We start from the raw sequence: 22,276 nt of genomic DNA on the forward strand, positions 1-22,276 counted from the left end.
TCAATGACGTGAGCTGCTAAGCTCTCTTTATTGGCCAAACCCATCTGAAATGGGTTTCTGCTCCCTCCATCCAAAAGCACCCTCCAGGCCAGGCCCAACCTTGTACCAGGTGTTACCTGGATGATGTAAGACAAGGACAAGCCTTTGGACGAAGCGCTGATGGAAGAGAAACTCAGCGTCACCAACAAAGCCACAATGAAGGTGACAACGTTCATGAGGACGTCCATCCTTAGAGCAAACCAGCGGAGGGCACAGTTAAAGTACAGGAGGTGGCTGGAGTTTTCGTCATTCAGCATCTTAAACCTAAAAGGAAGAAAATAAGGAAATCAGACACCACAGGAGCTCAGCCTGTGCTTCCACCACAGTGGAAGTACTGAAAAAATAAGGCAAGGAAGGTTTAACCCCAGGGGAAATGCACTCTCCCACAGTGAGCTCTCACAGAAGTGAGCGCAGACCCAGGGGCATCAGAATCTGCCCCCCCCACACACACGTCTTCAATTTGCACATATTTGGAGAAATTCTGGGTGGCAGTTGACCGTGGAGACAAGTTGGCTCTTTCTGTCTTCCCTAGAAATTGCAACTGAAACCCATAGCTGGGAACAAAAGGTGCTGAGGGTCGCCCAGTTGAACTTCAAAGGGTCCCCAGCTCACAGTCAGCCACTGCTCCAGGGCCTTGTGGAATTGACAATTAGCCCCTTTGAGCTATAGAGATAATGGACTGTGTTGTGGAAGAAGTGATAATAAGGAGAGAAGAGAGGATGCTTGCTTGGTTCTCTCTCTAAATCTGAGAGAAGCTTTAAGATGATTGTCTATAAATCTGGGGGTCTTGTCAAAGGGAGAAGCCTGCTTCATGTCCACTGAGACAAAAAGGAGACAAAGCAAGGGCAGAGTGACAGACAGGCAACATGGTAGAAGATGGAGGCAAGACCCACCCTGGAGTTCCCAGCTCTCTGGCTATGTGGGAGGTGAATCCTGCCCGGTACTGCTGTCGCTGGAGCTGAGAGGAGCCGGCAATGACATGCAAGGCTGCAGTCTTGATGGGGCCTCTGCATCAGTGCAACACAGAGGAACATGGCCAGGCAGGGCGCACCCGAAAACCCAGCGAACCTTAGCGACCCAGTGGAGTGAGACATGGGGACCCGAGAAACGCGAGCGCGCCATTCCTTCATCAAATCTCCACTCTAAGTGCTTTCGTAGCAGGAACGTCTCACTGCACAAGATGTGACTCCATCTGGGAAGACCAGAATGTTCCATACAGCTCAGCCCCTGAGTATAAACCAGCCAACCACTGTTTTTGTTTTTGTTTGTTTGTTTGTTTGTTTCTTTTACTGTGAAAGAGAGACAGATGCCTTGCCATAGCATATCTACACAGTGTGCTGGATCTGCAGGAATGAACAAGGAAGAGTGGCCCAGAGGCCGGCAGAGGCTCGCCTGAGGATGGACCCAACCCACTCCCCACTTTTCCACCAACCTGCACCAGCCAGAGGAAAGGGATAGAGTGTTAAAGATCAGTGCTTTCCAACTGCAAGCCTCCCCTCCTACCCTCACACACACACACACACACAGAGAGAGAGAGAGAGAGAGAGAGAGAGAGAGAGAACACAGTCTTGCCACACCAAGACTCCGGAGAAAAAGAGAGCTATCACTTGAACTTGAACTTGAACTTGAAGGGTGACATTTTAAGCAGACGTAGCCAACCACTGGCCAGAGAGGACTTCAGGCTCCATTGCTATCAAGGGCTCTGTGGCCCAGTGGGAGATAGACTTCCTCAAAACCACTAGCAGAAACTGTTGGGAAAATTATGAAAACCTCAGTTTGCGCCCCTCCAGAGTTAGGGCTCCGGCACTGGCACAGTCATGGGTGCCCTCAGACACTGCTGCTGCTCGCCGCTCTCCAGGTGCCACAAGCCTTGTGTCCTGCGGCACCCGTGGCCAGCCACCCTGGGCTCCGCAGCTCCCTCCTCCTTCCTGTTTCCACTCCAACTTATTTGTCCCCATGATGTTGTCTGGGAGAAAAACAGCACATATCAGAAGTCCAAGCCCTGTGGAAAGAACATCTTGACAGAGGGAGATCCCACCAAGCACGTAGGGTCAGCTCCCTGACGAAGCTTGAATGGGAGGATCTGCGTGTGAGTGGTGTAACAGAACCAGACGCCATGAAGTCTACACTGAGATCCTCCGTGGCCAAGCGGGGAGACATCAACAGAGCAAAAGGATTATACGCAAGTGTCAAGCAATGTTAGCTTTGTGAGGAAGAAAAAGACAGCAAAAAAAGAGTGCCCAAGTGGTAGAGACTGCTGTTTTGTTTTTTTTTTTTCCGACCTTTTTCCATGGCGGACTTTGAACACAGCTGGACTACATTTCCCAGCATCCTTTGCAGTTAGCCCATGTGACTGAAATCTGGCCAATCAGTGTGCAGAGGTACTAGGGTAGAACAGTGAGGATTTCCCACAGGCTCTTGTACCTTCCTGCCTTTCTTTCCCTCCAGCTGGACACCAAGGGTCCTGGAGAAGACCCCAAGACCCTCAGGAAGGAAAAAGACTGTGCCCGAATGTAGAGCAGAGACACCCCCCACCCCGGCCCCGTGAACTCTCAGGAAGAACAGGCATTTAATCCAGAGCCAGTGAGCCCACTGCGGCTGGTAGCTTTCATGCCCATTTTCGAGGTTTGCAGCTGGAGGACTACAGAGAAACTGACCAGTCTCATCCCTGCATTTAAAAAGAAGGAAGCTGACCAGGCCACTAAAGGGACACAAAATGTGGCCCACACAGATCACTTTTTTCTTACAAAAAATATACAGCATCGTGAAAAATAATATTAAAAATGTTAAGTAAATTTTTAAAAACAAGAGAAAAATGATTCTAAATACATAAAAAGTAATGCATTTTTCTAAATAAAAAAAGTGAAAATGTGAAGAGGCTGTTGGTTTTATTGAGCGCTTTCTTTCCTTTTTCTTGCTTGCCCCTAGTTTCTTGAATTGAACCCATTTTCTCTTTTAGAGTGAAGAATAAAGAAGTCGCATGGACTGAGCAGCCCCCGCTCGCTCGGAGGCCCGCAGTTCCAGAGGCTCAGAGCCTTAGGGTGCTCCTCCCAGTCCTGTCAGCTCTCTCCCTGTGGTCCCACCCCGCAGCCCCGCAGAGGAGCGGATCCCGGGGTCGGGCGGAAGCAGCGCCCAGCGCCCAGCGCCCAGCGCCCGGACTCACTTGCTGATGCAGTCCTCCTCCTTGCCGTAGGCGTGGATGACTCCGAGGCCCTGCATGCAGGAGGTGATGTGAGAGAACCAGGGCGACCGGCTGATGTTCTCCACCTTCTTGAGCTCCTGGACACCTCGGTGGAAGATGCTGCGGGCAAGACCAGAGGGGCCAGGAGGGCTCACGCTGGGCACGGGCAGGACCGACTCCGCGCGTGAGTGAGCACGTCCATCCCAGGCGGACCAACTGGAGCACGCCTCAGTTCTGAGCGCCGCCCGGGATGTGAGTCTGTCTTTGAAAACCCAGACTCTCTCATCCAGCGCAGCCCCCAGATAGCAGCCAGCCGCTTCTGTTTAATCTGAGAGGCTGAGGGACAGCTGGGGAGAGTTGCCATCCGCTGGTTCACTCCCCGGATGGCTGGGACTGGGCCACACCAAAGCTGGGAGGCAGGAACTCAATCCAGATCTCCTGGGTGGGTGGCTGGTTACTTGGGCCATCACCACTGCCTTCTCGGGTCAGCATTAGCAGGAAGCTGGAGCCAGGAGCTGGAGCCTGGAATCCAGTCCTGGCACTTTGACGTGGATGGCAAGCATCTTAGATTTTATTTATTGATTAGGTAGAGTTACAGATAGAGAGAAGGAGAGACAGAGAGAACAGTCTTCCTTCTACTGGTTCACTCCCCAAATGGCCGCAACAGCCGGAGCTGGGCAGATTCGAAGCCAGGAGCCGGGAGCTTCTTCTGGGTCTCCCATGTAGGTGAGAGGCCCAAGCACTGGGGCCATCCTCCACTGCTTTCCCAGGCACATTAGCAGGGAGCTGGATCAGAAGAGGAGCAGCTGGGTCTCAAACTGGCACTCATATGGGATGCTGACGCCGCAAGCTTAAGCTACTACACCACAGTGCCAGCCCCGATTGCAAGCATCTTACCCACTAGGCTAAACAGCCCCCACCCCTCAACTACTTCCTGAAGTCCAGTCAGAGAACAGTGGTCTGTTCTTCCTCTGGAGACAAACCTGGCCTGTCGACTGTCAGCGCCTGGCTTCTAGAGGCATTTCCAAAGGTCATTTTGCAGCCTCGAGGGCTGACTCTAAAACAGAAGACCTCTCAGGATGCAGCCCCCCACCCCCAGTGTGGGAGCCCCCAGGAGCCCTTGTGAGCAGGAGACCAGTGGCCTCAGGCACACGCTGTAGCTGGCTGGCCAGGGAGAGAGGATTAATGTAGGCTCCTGACTCTCAGCTAAAACCAGCCCAGGGGAGGGGAAACCTCATCAGCTCAGAGTGCAAGTGAGCAAGTCACGTGGACAGTTCAGTCAAGGCCAGCTCTGGTCTGGGCTGTCTTTAGAGCCAGAAGCAAAGGCACAGGGCAATGCAAAGGCTCAGCTAAGTTAATCAGCTGCATGAGCAGGACCGCAGCCTGGAACGATGCTTACAAAGAAGGAGCCACTGTACCAACTGACATCCGGGATGTGCATTAGCTTTCTACCAGGCCTTCAGAAATGTCTCCAGTGTGGCCATCACAATCGACCCTCGAGTTTGGAGCCCGAGGCCACGTGCCCCTTCTCAGTCATCTAGGGCACCATGGGAGATTGGGGTGAGAGCCCGCCCTCCTGTCTCCCAGGGCACCAGTGCTGAATCTATCAGAGTGCAGGGCCCCTGGACAGAAACAAGCCTGGGTTTGTAAATTGACTCTTCCAGAATTTGGGGGACCATCTTTAAGATCCCCAACGTCTAGCCCAGGGCAGAGCACATCGAGGTACAAACTTGTGTACTGCTGGTTTTTATGGAAACTCTTCAGTTTGCATAACCTCTTATTCCTTTCAAAATTGTTATTTATTTAAGAGCCAGAGGGAAGGAGAAAGAGAAAGAGAACTCTTATCTAACTGTTCACCCTCCAAATGACCGCAATGGCAGGGCCTGGGCCAGGCTGAAGTAGGGCTCCAGGAACTCAATCCAGGTCTCCCACTTGAGTAGCAGGGACCCAACTAACTTCAGCCATCACCTGCTTCTCCCCGGGGTGCACATTAGCAGGAAGCTGGAATCCAGAGCAGAGCCAGAACTCAAACCCAGGCCCTTGGACAGGATCCCCCATCCCGACCGGCAGCCTAGCCACGAGGCTAAATACCTGCCTAGTGGTTTCAATTTACAAGGAATCGGCCATGCAGTCTCATCTGATCATCAGAGCGACGCCTTTACAACAGGTGACGCAAACATTGTCACCATGGCCACTTTGGAGACGAGGAAACTGTGGCATTTCCCTCACTTCCCCAAGGTCCTCCTGGCTGGATTCGTGGGTAGAATTGAGGCTCAGGTGCAAAGTCTGTGCCCTCAGCTAATCCCCACTATGCCACCTGCTGAGAACCCCAGCTCGTCTCTGGAAATGGGGGAGCCGGGTCTCCTGGGAGGCTGGGATCACTGACACACCTGCGTCCCCAGGGGCATGGGTGTACACAGCCACCTGGGCCTCTAACCACAGCTCCGTTCAGCTCTGGGGCTACACCACAAGGCTTGGAGTCACTGAGGATGGGTCCTCTCTCACCTCCAGCTGCAGGAACGGGGGCATCAGCAGACAGATGGCAGCCATGGTTACTAGTTTCCTGGCCTGGAACCAAGAACGTGACCTCCTAATAATATCCACCTCTCTGAAACTAAAATGCCAGATGTATGCAAAGCGCTTTGCCTAGTAAGTGCTGGAAACCCGTGTGCTCTGCCATCAGAGGAGACAGCAAGGGCGTAGTACCAGCTGACACCCTGTCATCGCACAGAGTTAAGTGTGTGTGTGTGTGTGTGTGTGTGTGGTTTTCTCCTTTTGAAGTGGCTCACAGACCTACCGTAGGAGCATGAAGAAGCCGACCGCAAGGCCGGCCACCACCAGCAGGACGGCAGGAAACACAGCCGCCAGGATCACGAGAATAAACAGCACCATGAAGAACTGCTGCAGGAAGTTCTCTGCGTGGAACGGCAGCCTCACGTCCAGTTCGTCCATGTCTTTGGAAAAGCGGTTCATCAGCCTGCCGGTGGGAGTCGTGTCGAAGAAGCTCATTGGGCTCTTTAAGATCTGTGGACCAAAGCAGAGAGCCACGAAGGTCAAGGTCAGCAGTTAGTAAACCTGCGGCCGCCCAGCTGGGGCTACAGTGGCAAGGGCAGGGCCTGACCTTGTTTCCTGGCAAAGTGAGGCTGCTCCCTACCCTTGTGGCCGTCGTGAATGGGGGTGAGTTGGGGGAGAGAGGTGGAGTGGACACGGAGGTCCACAGAGAGACCCCCTGCAAATCTCAGGTGCAACCAGGATGGGAGAGGTGGATGCCTTTGGAGGAGGGAGGGACTTGATGCCCCAGGGCCCTAAAAGGTCAAGCTCCCCTTTCTCCTTCTGTCCCCAAAGTGCAAATACCACCCATGCACTTTGGCCAGGGCCCTCATAGCCAATGCCTGCCACGTAGCAGCGGTGGACGGAACTGGGGGCCAGGAGCAGAAGCACCTGCTGGGGTCCTTGTTGTACTCAGGGTTCCCTGGAGCAGATGACCTCTTGGCCTGCACATACCCCTACCCCAACCTCAGCCTAGCTTAAGGGCACGTGGGGTGCCCCTAATAGCCCTCCAGGTGCTAATGAGATAGTCTATAGGCTGTCACCTTGTCAAACACTCTGTCGTGCAGTGAGGAAGATGCCATCAGCGTGGTCTTGGTGAAGGTGAAGCCTTTGGCGATGCCGAAGGACAGCACGGCCCCCATGCTGGCCGCGTACACCCACTGGTACATGTGCTGCCCCATGTCTGCCAGGACCTCGCCCACCTCACACACGCTCTTGTTGCCCTGGGAGCCGCAGGTCACCTTGGGAGAAGAGCAAGGGAAACACCAAGAATGGGTGGGCTCTCAGGAGAAGGTGGGGGCAGTCCAGAGAGCAGAGACTCCAAACGAGGTGTTTGATGGCTCAGAATGAGCCATCGGGTGGGTAAAATCAAGCCAGGTCCCCTTTGGGACCTCTGGGCCATGCATGCTTCTCCCATGTAGGCAGCCACAAGCCCAAGGGGCACCTGATATGCCCTTGGCACAGTCTCTGGGGAAAACAAAGCAGCTGAACAGGTGCACACGGGCAGTCACCCAGAAGCTACCTGCACCCCATGGGACCGTAAGTGAGGCCGGGCCAAGGAGATCCAGAAGCGAGCAGCAAATCTGGAGTCCAACCCAAACAGGACAGCAGGAGCCACCCTGCAGCTCACACACTGCCTGCCGGCCCCACCAGGGGGCCCCTCAGTCCTTGCCCTGTCCCCTTCCCAAAGGCCAACTGGGAGGGCGCGGGGAGGTGGGAGGAGGGGACATGGCCCTGGGTCTCTGATGAGGGGAGGGGCCTGGTGAATAGGAGGGGCTCAAAGCGCTGCTCCGCCCTGGCCGGCACACACCATGTCGCCAGCGTCTCTAAAGGCACATCCCACCTTCTCCTCCTCCTCCTGAGAAACTGGCAGGTTCCTATTCCTCCGGGCCTGAGCTGAAAGTCAACACTGCCTTTGGGGACCAAACAAGCGTCTTTCTTCCAAATGCCATTTTGCTGATGACAGTAATAGCGGAAATGTAAACCAGAGGCGGCTGATGGATGAGCCGCCAAGAAACAAACAGATGCACCCCTGGGGATGCCCTGATGAAAGGCCCAGTGGAAACGGCAATCTTCCAGGGCCTTCTGCCTGCCACTGCTGCTTCCTGCCCAGTGGCCTGCTGGGGAAGCTCCAAGCCCGGGAGTGGACCCCGCCGTGACCTGCACCTCAGACTCCCCAGGGGAGGGGCTCATCCGGAGCGAGTGGGTTTGGGGAGAATCTGGAGATCCTGGTGATGGTCTGTCCAGGTCATGCTGCCCACTGGCCTACTCCTGCCCAAGCCCCAACCTTGCCTGCCTTCGGTTGTCATGGCAACAGAGGTAAACAACAATGTGACCACGAAGGATGGGCTGGCACCACCCCCAGCATTCCTGGGGGTCCCCGAAAAGCTCTGGAATCATTGGCCAAAATCTGGAAGAGCTCCCAGCCAGCTTGAGGGAGAACGACCTTTTGGAGGTAAGGAGGAGCTAAGGAGGCAGGAAAGGGCTCCCGGTGGCCCTGGAGCATCTGCGGGCATTGAGTGTGACTGCACATCCCATTCCTGCAGAGGTCAACCCCGGGGGACAGAGACCTGTGGAACTCTCCGGCACTAGATGGTGCTGGGGACAAGTTGCCAGTTTCTCTTCAGTGGGGGAAAGGCAGACATCTGGGTGAGATTTTCGTAGCCTCCCCTGGTCATTCCTCAGAGGATGCTAAGACCCCTGGCTACAAAAGGGACCCTGTGTGTCCTGCCCTGCTCGCCCCCACCCACGTCATCTGGGATGGGCGCCTCTCTGACAGCCCTTTGACATCTGCTGCAGGGGGCGCCGGAGAATGCAGAGACACTGCTGGTCTCGGGGCATTGGAGGGGATTTCAGGTGGGGTAAGCACCTGCCCTTGAAGTCTTGTGGGCAGAGGCAAATGAGTGACCTCGGAGGGCAACCTTTGCACCCCGAGACACAACCTCAGCGTTTTCCAGTGCCGGGGCAAACTCACCTGGGAGCCTTTGTCTAACCAGAAACCCAGCCACCAGTTGCTGAAGGCAGAGCTGCCGATCATGAGGAGGAAGAGAGACACTGCGAAGAGAGAGAGCAGGTACCCTGCAAGGGGTGGGGGGGGGGGCGGCCAGGGGTCACGAGGCCACAAGGGTAGCCGTGGCCTGGCCTTCCTTGGGTCCCAACCCTCATGGGAAAGTCAAGGCCTGTAGAAAAGGGCCCTCATCCCTGGGACCCCCCTCTAAGAAGGCTGAAACAGCACAACTGGGTGTCGTACCCCTGCACCCCAATAATGATGTCTGTTCCGTCTGGTTAGAAAATGGGCCCAAATTGCCATCCCATTGGCAAACCACCAATGTGCACTTTAACAGGAGCAACTCAGTACTCTTGAAAAACAGACAAGTAGGGACTGGTGTTATGTGCAGTGGGTTAAGCCTGCGGGGCCAGCATCCCATATGGGCACCGGTTTAAGACCCAGCTGCTCCACTTCCAATTCAGCTCCCTGCTAATGGACTGGGAAAAGCAGTGGAAGACAGCCCAAGTGCTTGGGTCCCTGCACCCACATGGGAGACACAGAGGCAGTTCCAAGCTCCTGGCCTAGCCCCAGACATTGTGGCCATTTGGGGAGCAAACCAGTAGATGGAAGATGTGTGTGTGTGTTTGTGTGTCTCCCTCTTTCTATGTCACTCTGCCTTTTAAATAAATAAATACATTTTTTAAAAAAGGAATCGATGAAATAAAAATCAAGCATTTCATTTTTAAAAAAAAAAATCAATAAAGGGGCAGGTGCTGTGGCACAGTGGGCTAAGCCTCTGCCTGCAGTGCCAGCATCCCATATAGGCTCTGGTTTGTGTCCCGGCTGCTCCACTTCTGATCCAGCTTTCTACTATGGCCTGGGAAAGCAGAGGAAGATGGTCCAAGTGATTGGGCCTCTGTACCTGTGTGGGAGACCCGGAAGAAGCTCCTGGCTCCTGGCTTCTGATTGGCCCAGATCTGGCCATTGGAGCCATAGGAGGTATGAACCAGTGGGTAGAAGACCTCTCTTTCTGTCTCCCTCTCTCTGTCTGTAACTCTACCTCTCAAATAAATAAATAAATAATATTTTAAAAAAGCAATAAAAATGCAGTCTTGTGGAGGAGAGACTGGGAACAAAACCATTGATGTGCTTTGCACACCAAGACAGGAATCTTGTGTGAAAAGCAGGCAGGAGCCGAGTGCCCCCGCAGGCAGTGATGAGAGGGAAAGGGTTCAGAAGAGCCAGCGCTGGTTCGTGCTGCTGCCCGCCCGGCCACCTGGCTGCAGGAAGAGAGAGTATGGCGGCTTTAATAGAGATGAAGAATGATCCTACTTAAAAGGCCCTATTATCAGGCTCTAGTGTTTAAGAGGAGAAAAAATAAAAGCCTTGATAAATAGTCCAAGCCCTTGTAATTGTTCAAGAATTTGTAAAATGTGAACCCAGCAGTTTAAGAGGGGAATACATGCAAATTAGATGCGGAACCTCCAGAAGCCTTAACGTATGTGTGGTACGTTCTCCAGGTCACCGTGCCTTCCCGGGGGGATTCCGTCTGGACCAGCTGGTGTGCAGGCACTGAGGAGGCAAGCACAGTCCCGGGTGGGCTCCCTTCCAAACACCCCACCCCTCCCGGGCCCCAGCCTCCCCCGAGCCCCACACTTTCCCACTTCCGGCACACCTGTGCTCACTGCGGCATACTTGAGCTCTGTGAAGTAGGCTTTTGGTCTTTTGAGACAACACCTACTATGTGCTCAACCCTGGGGATCCTGGGGTTATCTTGAGCTGTGTCTCCCCAAACCAAGCAGAGGATGTGTGTACCGGGACAATTGGCTCTGCAGGGTCTGCACTGAAGTCAAACAGCCATGGATTAAAAACACCTGGGAATGGGGCTACTGGGGTTCAGCCAGTGATGTGGCCGCTTTCAATTCGGGCATCCCCTGTGAGCGCGGGTTTTGAGTCCTGGCCGCTCCACTTCCGGTCCAGCTCCCTGCTAAGGCTCCTGGGAAGCAACAGAAGTTGGTCCAAGTTCATGCACCCTGCCACGTATGTGGGAGCCCCAGATGGAGTTCCAGGCCTGGTCCAGCCCCAGCCATTGTGGTCATTTGGAGAGTGAACCAGTACATGGAAGATTTCTCTCTCTCTCTCTCTCTCTCTCTCTCTCTCTCTCTCTCTCTGCCTTTCAAATAAATAAATCCTTTTAAAAAGAGTGGTGGAGGGTAAGGAAGGCAAGGCCACATCAAAAGGAGTTATCATCAAGCCAGCAACCCTTGTGGACAGCCAGAGCTCAATCCGATAGCAGAGACATCTGAGAGGCAGCATAGACACACAGAACGTGACGGCAGGGCACCTCTGGCCAGTGAGTGAGGCTGCTCCCTGGGAGGGTCAGCTCCCAGCGCCTGCAGCTGGACTCATACTGGCAGCTCTCAGGGGGAGCCTCCTGGGGGAGGCAGTGGTTGGGAGAGGGGCTGGATGCCCGACTGAAGTGACAGGGTGCCCGCCACGTGTCCCTACAGCCGTGCGTGAAGGAGGCCCTGCCTGCCTCCCCAAGATCACCCCCGGCAGCAGACAAACCTTCCAGGTGGGCGGCTGCGCGAGCTCCTGAGGCCCTCCAGGCGGCAGCCTCAAGTCCTCGCCTGCACTGCCCAAGGGGAAGGGAAATGCCTGTCAAGTTCTTGTGAAACAGCGTTTCAGAGGCACGGCGATGCCGCCTCCACAGCTCCCAGCAGCCAGTGCTGAGTGCACGGCTCTCCCTCCTCTCCTCCACGGAAGGGCACGGAATGTCAGCTCCCAAGCAGAACCATGACTCAAGCTTGGCTTTTATACACAGAGCTAAAGAGCGCTGGACACAGCTCTCTGCCCCCAACCCGACCAGAAGAGCTTCCATACAGCAGAGGGAACCTGCCCGGGAGAGACCTGCCCGGGAAACCAGCGTCCCCTGGAAAGGCTCCCACTCCAGGGCTGGAACACGAGGGTGAGGCCTCGGCATGTGGGCACCCTGGAGAGCCCTCCAGGGACTGGGCACACCCTGGAGCCTCCCCGAGGAGACACCCCATCGCCTGCCCTTGCCAAACGCCAGGGCAGCCTGTAACTGGCTCACGGCATCGTCTCCTCCTGCAGCTGTCAGAGCACAGAACCGCCCGACTGTTTATCCTCTAAGGCAAAATTGTACCAGTGCCATCTTCCTCTCCAGAAGAGGGGGAGTGGTGAGAACTCACAAAGAACAGGGCTCACTCTCTCCACTGGACCCTAAATCCTTTCTCCCCCGAGGTGCGAGGGGATGTCCCTGCACGTCAGTTCTGCTGGGAAGTCCCCCGAGCGGCGCTGTGGATGCTGTCTTTCAGATGCACCTGCGTTGGTCGTAAGCACCATGGAAGGTGGCAGAGTGCACTGATGCATGGATGCTTGTTTTTTAAGTTCACATTTTCACATCTCTGAGATCTGGATGTGCCTTCCACCCAACAGGCATTTAATTGCAGGAGATTTTTTTTTTCCCTTTCTAAATGGCACATAAAATGATCGTGGTCTTATCAGGCAGACAGCATCTTAAATTTGATTGAATGGATTAAGTTTTGTGGGTCTTTTTAGCTACACGTTACTGAGGAACTGAGCCTCAATGCAGAAAGCGCTTTGAGGGATGTTGATCCTGCTGTCGCCGCGTCAGGCCCAGGGAACGGAGTGGGTGGTGACGGACTACGGGCAGGTGGAGGGGTGAAGGCAGCATGTCTACAGAGGTGAAGAGGAGGTTTCAGCTGCCTGGCCCTGGCCAAGCTCGTCTCTCCTCTGCCTTCCCAGAATGTCCTCATGCCCCCAGCCTCAAACCCTCCACCTTCCCCTACCTTCCTACCCACAGTGTGCCCCAGCAAACCCCTGCACAACCCTGAAGGACCCGACCCAAAGACCGCCCCCTCTGTGAAGCCCTCCTGGATTTGTCTCTTACTCTCACTCCAATCCCCTGACTCCCACCATAGTGTCCCACAGTCATCCATTTGCCTGTGACCCCCACCAGACCGTGAGACCCTGAGGATGTGGGCATCCCCTCTCCCTACCCGGCCTCACTGAGGACCAGGCAAACAGCACAGGGCTTGGTCCTTATTTGCTGTGAGACTGAATCACCTTGTGCCACCTGGATTCCCTCACTGCTTCCCCGTCCTCTCTCAGTGCTCCCCATGGAGGGTGGGACACCGTCCCTGTGCTGGCCTCGCCTCTCCTCGGATGAGTCCCCGGGCATTGCTCGATCTCTGCTACTACCAGTAGTAACTACTGATCCCTACTACTACTAGTAGTAATTAATGACATCTCCTACTAGTGGTAGTAACTACTGATCCCTAGTACTACTAGTAGTTACTGCTGACCCCCTCCTCCTACTAGTAGTAATTACTGCTCCCTCCCACTACTAGTAGTAGCTATTGATCCCTCCTACTACTAGTAGCAACTGTTGACCTCCTACTACTAGTAGTAACTGTTGACCCCTCCTACTAGTAGTAGTAACTATTGATCACTCCTGATAGTAGTAGTAACTAATGACCCCTACTAGTAATAGTAATTATTATTCCCTCCTACTACTAGTAGTAACTACTGGCCCCCTACCACTACTAATAGTAACTACTTATCCATACTACTACTAGTAGTAGCTATTTCTCCTTCCTAGTACTAGTAGCAACTATTACTCCCTTCTACTACTAGAAGTAACTATTGATCCCTCCTAGTACTAGCAGTAACTATTGACCCTCCTACTACTAGTAGTAATTATGGGGTGGTAGTTGCCAGGACAGTCATGAGTATGACTGTTGATGGTCCCTGCGCCACAGTGCTCAGCACTTCGTCTACAGTGTCTCATTTAATCTAAGAACTTCTGTGGCTGGTGCTAGTACCTCCCCATTTTACGAATTAGGACAGCAAGGTTCAGAGCCGTTATGGAGCTCGCTCAAGGTCACAGAGCCAGGAAGTGGTAAAGCCGAAGTTTGGCCTCAGGCAAGTGAACCCCAAGGCTCACACACACGATCCCAGCTGCCCAGAATGACAATTCCACCGAACGGAAGTAAGAGACACTTGGTGTGCCTGCACTTTTCTGTCCCACACAGGAGATGCCTAATGCATTCCAAACAGCATCTATGGCGGAGAACGCAGGGTAGGTACCTTTCACGTCGACAAATTCCGGGGCTGTTTCAGATTCTCTCCCTTCATCTTTCTCCTCTCCTGGAGCCAACACTAGGGTGAGAAATACAGAAAGCTCTGTGCCCAGGCAGGCGCCCGGGGCAGCAGGGGACTGGGGCTCTCGCTCCGCTTGTACCAGTCTCCTGGCTCCTCTCTGCGGGGCTCTCCTTGAGGGCTTCCAACATGGCTGCGTTGTAGATGTGTTCGGGGTCCTGGAGACAGAAGGGGCTAGATGACAGCCTCTCTCCCCAGCCAGGCTGGAGGGACTGCAGCAAGGGCGGGCACCGTCTTCCCCCGACCCAGGTGCATCTGTGCTACCTTAAACTGTAAGCCTCGAAGGTTGTGGACGAGCTTGGCATAGCACCCTCGCTCCTCCATCAGCTCCTTGTGGGTGCCCTTCTCACAGATCTCTCCGTCTTCCAGCAAAATGACCTCATCACAAGACTCCAAGAACTGCAGGGGCAGGGAAGGGATCCACGGTGAGCACCGGCGTTGGTGAGAGAGGGCGGCGCCTGCACCCAACTCTTACACAGCAGCGCCCAGGGCTCATCCTGTCCAGGGGCTCTCACCACCCATGTGGGAACCCCGATGACTCTCAGGGTGCCTTGTGTATCAGGCAGCCTCCCTGGTCTCCACCCACCAGATGCCAGCCGCACCCCTCCCCCAGCTGTGACAAGCAGAAAATGACCCCGGACACTGCCAAATGACCCCCACCGGGGGGACCACCGATCTAGCACCCAGGAGTAGGAAAGCCAGGCTCTGGCATTAGCAGTGAAACACACAGATTCTTCCTTTGTTTCGGCTGCTCCCCAGTGAGATCTGAACGTGGAAAATGGACGTGGTGTTTGTTGCAGCCAGGAGTGGGTGGAGAGGGGACATGGGATCTCCACGCTGGCCCTCCTCTTCCCAGGGCCACCTCCCCATCCCCTAGGAGAGGCTGTGCCCTAAAATCGGAGCTACCACTAATGCTGGCATCCCATGCTTTTTGCCCAGAGCACCTCTGCTTTTCTCATTTGAATTCGCTTCATTTCCATATCACTCCTGTGATCAAAGAGTTCTGCTAAGAGGGGTTTTCCTTTCATTCTGGAAGGCAACAGGAGAGCTGTCCCTGTGGGGTCAACCCCTGGGAGGGCAGGAAGCCCCCTCCTGCAGGCGGGCAAGACACTGATGCCACCTTTAGGAGGCCTTCGCAGGGCAGGGCCAGAGGTCTCCCCTTGGACTGCAGCATCCATCAAGGTCAAGTCAACCTTGGGCGCTCTTGATTAAAAACCTGAAAGACAGAGCTATGTTGGGTTATTAGACACCTGACAGGGGTGCAGTCTGACATCCCGGACAGCTCCAGCCTTGCCGCCTCCCTCAGGCTGACCACCCAGCCCCCTGCCCACTTGCCCCGCAAGCAGGAGCATGCTGGCTCTCCACGTCCAGTTGAGTCACTTGCGGACGGAGCCTTCTTCCAGAAAATGACCTCTCGCCTTTGCATGGCGTCTTCTGCCTTCCTGCAGCCTGCTCTGCTCTCCCGATCTCCCCCGACCCCAGCATTTCAAGCAGCAGGTGACTTGATCAGCAGCTGATTATCCCGGGGGAGGGGGGGAGCTGGAGGACTGAGGCCTGTTACAGCCCCACATCCTTCTCTGGCTGTGCTGGGGCACGCACCCCAAGCCCTGCAGCTCCTGACAAGGTGAAAGTCTCTCTGGCCAGCCAGCCCCAGGTTCACTCCAGCAAGACCAGGGGGATTAGAGCAGCTTTGCTCTCAAACTCAGGAATCCGACCCCGGGTTCGGTACCCATGGCTTCCCGCAGGCCTCATTCCATTGATTTCCTCACATCGGGAAGCGCCCTTGGCCGGCCCAAGCACTCCAGAATCAAACCAGCAGGGACATGCTCTGGAAAAGCCTGGGGGCTCCGGTTCTGGCCCAAGTCCCCTCCTCCTCAGCATCAGGGGCCAGACCCAGGTTCTGGTGCCACCTGGTGGCTGCCTGCCTCCTCCGCCAGGTAAAGCATGAAGTTAAAATGACCTTGGGGAAGGCAGACCTGGAGGAGGCTGTGGCCTGGGGTGACCCTTCCTGCCTCGGCCCCATCGCTGCTTAGTGAGTCTCAGTGATGGACCAGCACTGACGTTGTGACGCCCCTTCCATGGGGACTCCCAGAGAGGCAGTTCTGACCCACAGGGGCACAAGCCCAGGAGGGCTCCCTAGGTCCACAGGACCCCTCAGGAGGACAGACCTCCCCTTTCCCACGACAGACTGTCTGCAGAAGGTGGTGGCCACAGTTATAAGCCTGGCTGGGCCAGAGCCATTCCCAGTCCACCAGCTGTCCCCTCCACCCTGACCCAGGGGCCAGCAGAGGAACTGGGAGCTCTCATCCACATTGGTCCAGCCTCCTGCAGGGGTGGAGCCCACTCAGAGGAAACCCAGCCTCCACGCACAAAACGCAAATGTCAGGAGCTTACTCTGGGGTGCGAACCAAGCCCTGGACAAAAGTGGGCTGGGGTTCAGGTAGGAGCTCAGCGATGGGAACACCTGGTTCCCTGGAAAAGATCCTAAAGCAGGCTGCAGCGTCCTGTAGCCATGGCAACCTCCTGGCTTCTGTTCCCCTCCCCCCCTCAAGGCAATGAGCCCTTGTTGAAGTTGCTCCCTGTGGGTAGCAGGAGAGCAGAGAAGCCAGGACTCTGCCCCCTGCCCCGACAGGCCCCTCAGTGTAGGACAGCTCCAGGGACCGTCTCCTCTCACAGGGACCACACATGCACCTGCTCGTACACACAGCGGGGGACTCGCTGTGCAGAGAGGAGAGGGAGACAGTCGAGGCAGGGGGATACCTGGCTTGAGGCAGAGTAGAGAGGAGCCTTGGGGGACCGACACGGGGATGACTGGCCCCATCCTGCCACACACTCAGGCTCACTCAGGGACAGCCAATGGAGTAGCTCTGGGCAGGGAGAAGCTCCCGGAAGCCTTAGCATTAGCCCCAAACTCCAAGCCTCCAGCTCTTTCCCTGGGGGTGATGCCGTCCACCCAGGCAAGGCACCCCTGGCCTCAGGCCTGCCCGGCCCTGGCTGGAGGAAGTGTGGGGGATGTCTGCTTCCTCTGGCTCCCTGTCTACTCCTCACTGGGGGCCCAGAGCTGAAGGAGTCCCCAAGTCCACCCCACAGGCTGCAGTCCAAGGGAGGAAAGGCCTTGTCCACGGAGCCCAAAGATGTGGCCAATAGAGGCCATGCTGAGCCAGGAGCAGGCAGGGCCATATGCAAGCCAGGATGGCTGTAGAAGGTTGGGAGGGTTGAGGGGGAGTCATGGGTCCTTCCTGCGTCCGCAGCTCCCTCCTGCCCTGCCCTGGATGAGAAAAGAGGACACTCCCCGAGCACCAGGAACCCTCCAGTGCTGTGACCCCACGGACCCTGCGTGTCCCGGTCACCTGCAGCTGGTGGGTCACCAGGACAACCGTCCTCCCCCTGAGCGTCTTCCTGATGCACTCCTGGAAGACATGCCTGCCCACGTGGGCGTCCACAGCTGACAGGGGGTCATCCAGCAGGTAGAGCTGACGGTTGGAGTAGACGGCGCGCGCCAGGCTGATCCTCTGCCTCTGCCCCCCAGAGAGGTTGAGGCCGCGCTCCCCGATCTGTGGACAGGGACAATGCCTCCTGCAGTCAAGGGGCCCAGAGGCCACCATGCAGCTCTCGGAGAATGGGAGCTTCCGGCAGCTCTCTGGGGTCCAAGTTCCTCCAGCCCTCACAGGGCCATGTGGCACACTGCACAGTGGCGAGCAGGAGGCTCTGCTTCCCCCACCTCTCCGAAGCCTGGTGGGCTGTGGCAACCAGGGAAAGCTCTTCTGATGCTGCTCCGTGGGTGCCTGACTCCTGAGACAGCCCCCCTCCCCCCAATCAGGACCATCAGCCCTACAAGGAAGTATTTGAGCTGAAAGCTCTGAGAAAAAGGTGCAATGGGCAGCCGGGAGAGGTGGCTGAGAACAGATGGACGAGGGAACCTGCTGCTGCTTCCTCGTGGAGCGCTGATGCCCAGTGAGTGACACTAAGCTTTGCCCAGCGAGGACCACAGTCTCTATGCCCATCCTCACTTCCCTAAGGCCTGGCTCTGTGCCAGCCAGACGAGGTGCTCAGGAAATCTTTCTTGAAAGGGTGGGCCAAACATAAGCAGGCTTGGTGCCATTCCTCCTGACGTCCACCAAGGTCAGGCCCCGATGGAGAATTCAGGATGGGTAGGAGTGCAACTTTGCCTGCATCTGCTGGGCCCTTTCTATCCTCTGGGACCCCTGAGGGTGGAGCAGGTGCCTGCTGGCCGCTTTGGACCTGGGCGAAGCAGCTGCAGTAGGGCGGAGCTCCCAGCCGGCTCACCTCCGTCAGGTCTCCATAAGGGAGGCTGCTCAAGTCCTTTTGAAGGCCACAGACACGAACTGTGTGCTGATACCTGTGGGCACAAAGGCCGCAAGTCAGCAGGGTGAGAAAGCCCCCATCACCACTGCCCCGGGGCTGCCCTGAGCTGTCCCAAAGGCACTGCTGGTGCCCTGGGGCAAGGGAAGCAGGCAGCAAGGTCTGGGTTTGCAGCTCCCTAGCCGGCTGCTCTGTCCTTGATGTCCCCTTCATCCTGGAGTCTGTGCTGGACCCAGTGCAGAGCTGGCTCAGGGCCGGCCACTCCTCTGGTGGGGTTCCTACCACCCAGGGAAGATGACGTCAACCCACCTGAACCCCCCCAAAGGGGACTCCGAGAGCTCAGATTGCTGGCACTGTCTGTAGAAGTCAGAGAAGGGGGCCACCCCTGAGGGCTGAGGTCCCTGGAGACAGCCTCCCAGAGGCTAGGGCTACAGCTAGGCTCTGATTGAAGAGTGAGCGTGTGTGGCTGGAGGCAAATGGCCCAGGGCTGGGGAGATTACAAATGGCACCCCGACATCTGCCAAGCACCACCCCAGTCCAGAAGGCTACTCCATCCACACATCACTCCCACCGGGTTGGAGCAAAGGAGTCTCCCCCAGCTCCGGGGGAAAACGAAGATGCCCAGAGAACGCCTTCAGCAGGGGAGGCCAAGTGGGAGCAGGATCTTCACTCCTGGACCTCTCAGCCTCTCTGATATGCTCTGCCCCCAACCCCAGCCCTCCAGCCAGCCCCAGGGTACACTGGCTCCTGCTCCAGCTGCCCAGTGTGCCCGGTGGCAGTGCAGGTGTGTGCCCTACCCAAGCAGCTGTGGGGCCCCCCATTTCTAGCAAGCCTGATGCTCGATGAGCTGCCTGCCTCCGTGGAGACTGAATGGTCGGTTGGTTGCTATCAGGAGCCTCTTTCCGCAATGCTTGACAAGTCATACTTTGCAAAACACACCTTCCCAGTAAAGGGGTAGCAGCAAGGGAGAGGGCAGTGAGGCCGTGAGCAGCTGCCCTGTGGGTGCTGCAGGCTCCTGGCAGCTCTTGACGGCCCCTGGAACACAACCTGGGCATAGCTCGGGCCCAAGCTCAGGACTGCAGCACACAGTGATTGAGACCAGGGGCCTTGGCATCAGAACAACATGGCTTTGACTCCAGCCGGGTGACCTTGGACAGGCGTCTCCTTGATCCTCACTCTCCAGGTCATAACACTGGACTGATAACTCGCACTGGGTTGTAGCAAGAATGAAGCAGGAATACACACAGAGAGGCATGAGCACAGTGTCTGGTGTATCACAAAATCTCCATTGACGGGAGTTACCAGTAGTAGCATTACCTCGGACAGTCTTCAACGGCAAGACTCAGGCTGCTAACGGCAAGACTTGGGGTGCTCAGCACCTCTTCCTCTCCTTGCCATCCCCTCAATGTAAGTTTTCTCCCATACTCCTGCTCCTGTGGCCCTGCGAGCCAGTTTCATCCTAGGAGCAAAGCCTCTGCTAAGGATGCCACATGTGAAGGGTGCTTGGTCCATCCTCTTCCCGATCCCTCGTCCTCTTATGATCTCAGTGGCCGCTTTGCAATCCACACAGGCTCCTGTCACCTGGGGCGTTCCTCTTTCCTGCGTTGTCACTTCAATGCATCTCTCACAGCCTCTTCCAGGCTTGAGCACTTGGAGGGCTAAGATACATCTGTCCACCATGGTGCCTTGCATATTGTAGCCATTTGGAAAATCGAGGATATTTAAAAAGTCCGTGGAAAAGTGAAATGAAATGCCCCGTATGTTGGTGCAGAAAAACCTTGTTGAAATCCTTGCAAATACATATTATAAAAATATGCATAGATTTCCAAAAATTTACACTCAAATGAATATCTTTGAATTCCATGTTCCACAAGTTTTTGAAGTGCCTTTGTGTTTGCCTCCTGAACATCGTTAATAAGTAAAGACCCCTCCTCCCAGCCTGCTTCTGCAGAGAGAAGGGAATCCAGGTGGCAGGTGGAAGAGGCACAGGCACCTGGGGCCAGGAGACGCTGAGCCAAGGAGGTGGCTGGTGCCAAGGACTCCTGCCCTGAACAGACCTGCCTGCCACCCCTGAGCCTCCTGGTGATGGGATGTCACGGCCAAGGAAGAGGAGGTGACCTCTTGCCAGGAACCCACATGCTGGACAACGCCAGCCAGCAGGACAGAGCTGGCGGGTTCAGATAACATGATGAGAGAGTCCAAGCCACTGCTAGAGAGTCGGCAGCAGGTTTCCTCGGATGAGCTCTGTTTCTCTCAGTGCTGCCTGGCCAGGGTTCTGGTTGAACCGCAGTCAGCTGCTCCAATGGGAACAGACGGAGCTGGGCTGGAGTTCCAGATGGAAATCCGAGACCCCAGCCTGCCACTTACTAACTTTGACCTTGGCTGAGTCCACTCCCTTTGGTGAGCCTGAACTTCTCCACCTATAAAATGGAAATGGAATGCCAGGACCTCTCGGAAAAAGGTGCTTACGGAATTCAAATGAGAAGCTGTGCATAACCACACATCAAGCTCAGCAAAGAACCTGAGGATGTTATCTTCCCGGGGCTTAAAGTTCTATTCAAATCAAAGCACTCAGAGCGTATCCCAATCATCAGGGCTGGACCCCTGCTTTGTTTCTATTGCACCATTTTGAGGACACCCACAGCACTGACGTCAATCAGTAATGCCAGGGCTGATCCGTGGCATATTTGCTTCTCGCGACTTCAAGCACAATTTTGGTTACTCAGCCGAAAGCCATGCTGCCAGATTCATTTTTCCCCTAGGCAGACAACATATGCCCTGTTCCTGAGAACCTCAGAGCATATGGTACCCGGCCCAGGGACTGGAGGTTGCAGTCTCTTCTCAGAGTGCGGTGACAGGTCTGCAGCAGGTGCCTCTCCTGAACTCTTGGGTCAGGAGAGAGAACAACCGATGCCCACATGGTCTCACGAAGTTCCCATCGGAACTCCTTACAGAAAGTCACTCAGCCCCAGTCTCAGAGCCTACCAAATGCAAACACGCCAAAAGCCTTAAAGGTTAACGTTACCTTTGTGAATCGTACTTTTCTCCAAATAGTATGTTCTCTCTCACACTCCCATGAAAGATCCAGGCCTGCTGCGAAACATAGGCCAAAGTTCCGTTGACAGCCACAATCCCTTTCTGTAGCTGCATCTGGAAAGACAGGACCGTGGGACCTCCAGAAGCCAGACCCCAGGGCTTCCCCACGAGTGCCCTCGGCGTCCCGCCACCCACAGGCGCTGGTTATGATGTGCAGGAGGGTCAACAAGATGTCCTGTCCACACACACTGCATAGCCCCACCATTAGCTCAGAGGGGCCCAAAGCCAGACCCCTAAGAGGCCAGGAAGGGAACTCTAGGGAGGAGGCAGAGGTGACTGGAGGGCCCCCTGCTCTAGCATGCCAGCGACAACAGGATGCTCTCCGAGAAGCTGATGGCAAGGGCCTCCCCTTCTTCCGGATGCACTGGCTGGATCGGAGCGTTCTCAGCCAGATGCTGTGAGGCTGAGCACAGCCTGCAGCGCTGTGACTGGTGGCCCTGGCATGCCTCATCTTCAGGAAACAGCCCTGAGTCAGTGACACAGTTGGTGCCTTGCAAAGATGAGGGCCCGGCATGGCCACAGTTCCTAACTGCTCAAGAAGAGACAAAAATGCAACTATTGGACTTTTCAAGCGCTGAGCAAGCTGAATAAAAAAAAAAACATGCCTGGGGGCTGGCGTTGTGGCACTGTGGGTTAAACCACTGCTTGCAACACCAGCAATCCCATATTGGAGTGCCTAGATGCTCTGCCTCTGATCCAGCTCCCTGCAAATGCGCATGGGAAAGCAGCAGAGGATGGCCCAAGTGCTTGAGCCCCTGCCATCCATACGGGAAACTTGGATGGAGTCCTGGGCTCCTGGCTTTGGTCTGGCCCAGCTCTGGCTGCTGCAGCCATTTGGGGATGGAAGATCTCCCTCCCTCTCTCTATCTGTCCCCTTCCCTGTCTGTCTCTCT

General features: G+C 55.6%; 1 protein-coding gene across 8 annotated transcripts in view; it reads right to left on the reverse strand.

Annotated features, from left to right (window-relative positions):
* Positions 1–22,276, reverse strand: part of ABCC12 (ATP binding cassette subfamily C member 12) — a 68,090-nt gene that overhangs the window by 14,396 nt on the left and 31,418 nt on the right. For 4 of the 8 annotated variants that reach the window (XR_007914651.2, XM_051833879.2, XM_051833877.2 and 1 more), the window contains 12 exons: positions 21,313–21,437; positions 18,252–18,324; positions 17,315–17,518; positions 14,229–14,363; positions 14,047–14,122; positions 13,893–13,964; positions 10,242–10,331; positions 8,745–8,848; positions 6,814–7,011; positions 6,018–6,244; positions 3,203–3,340; positions 117–303 (listed from right to left, as the gene is read on the reverse strand). Coding sequence is in view for 7 of the 8 variants with exons in the window: in XM_051833879.2 (XP_051689839.2) it covers positions 117–303; positions 3,203–3,340; positions 6,018–6,244; positions 6,814–7,011; positions 8,745–8,848; positions 10,242–10,331; positions 13,893–13,964; positions 14,047–14,122; positions 14,229–14,363; positions 17,315–17,518; positions 18,252–18,324; positions 21,313–21,437 (1,629 nt within the window). In the remaining variant the exon portion in view is untranslated. The other 4 variants (XM_051833878.2, XM_051833881.2, XM_051833883.2 and 1 more) reach the window with 4 other exon arrangements.

Source organism: Oryctolagus cuniculus, chromosome 18, assembly GCF_964237555.1.
Source record: "Oryctolagus cuniculus chromosome 18, mOryCun1.1, whole genome shotgun sequence".
NCBI classification, from domain to species: domain Eukaryota; kingdom Metazoa; phylum Chordata; class Mammalia; order Lagomorpha; family Leporidae; genus Oryctolagus; species Oryctolagus cuniculus.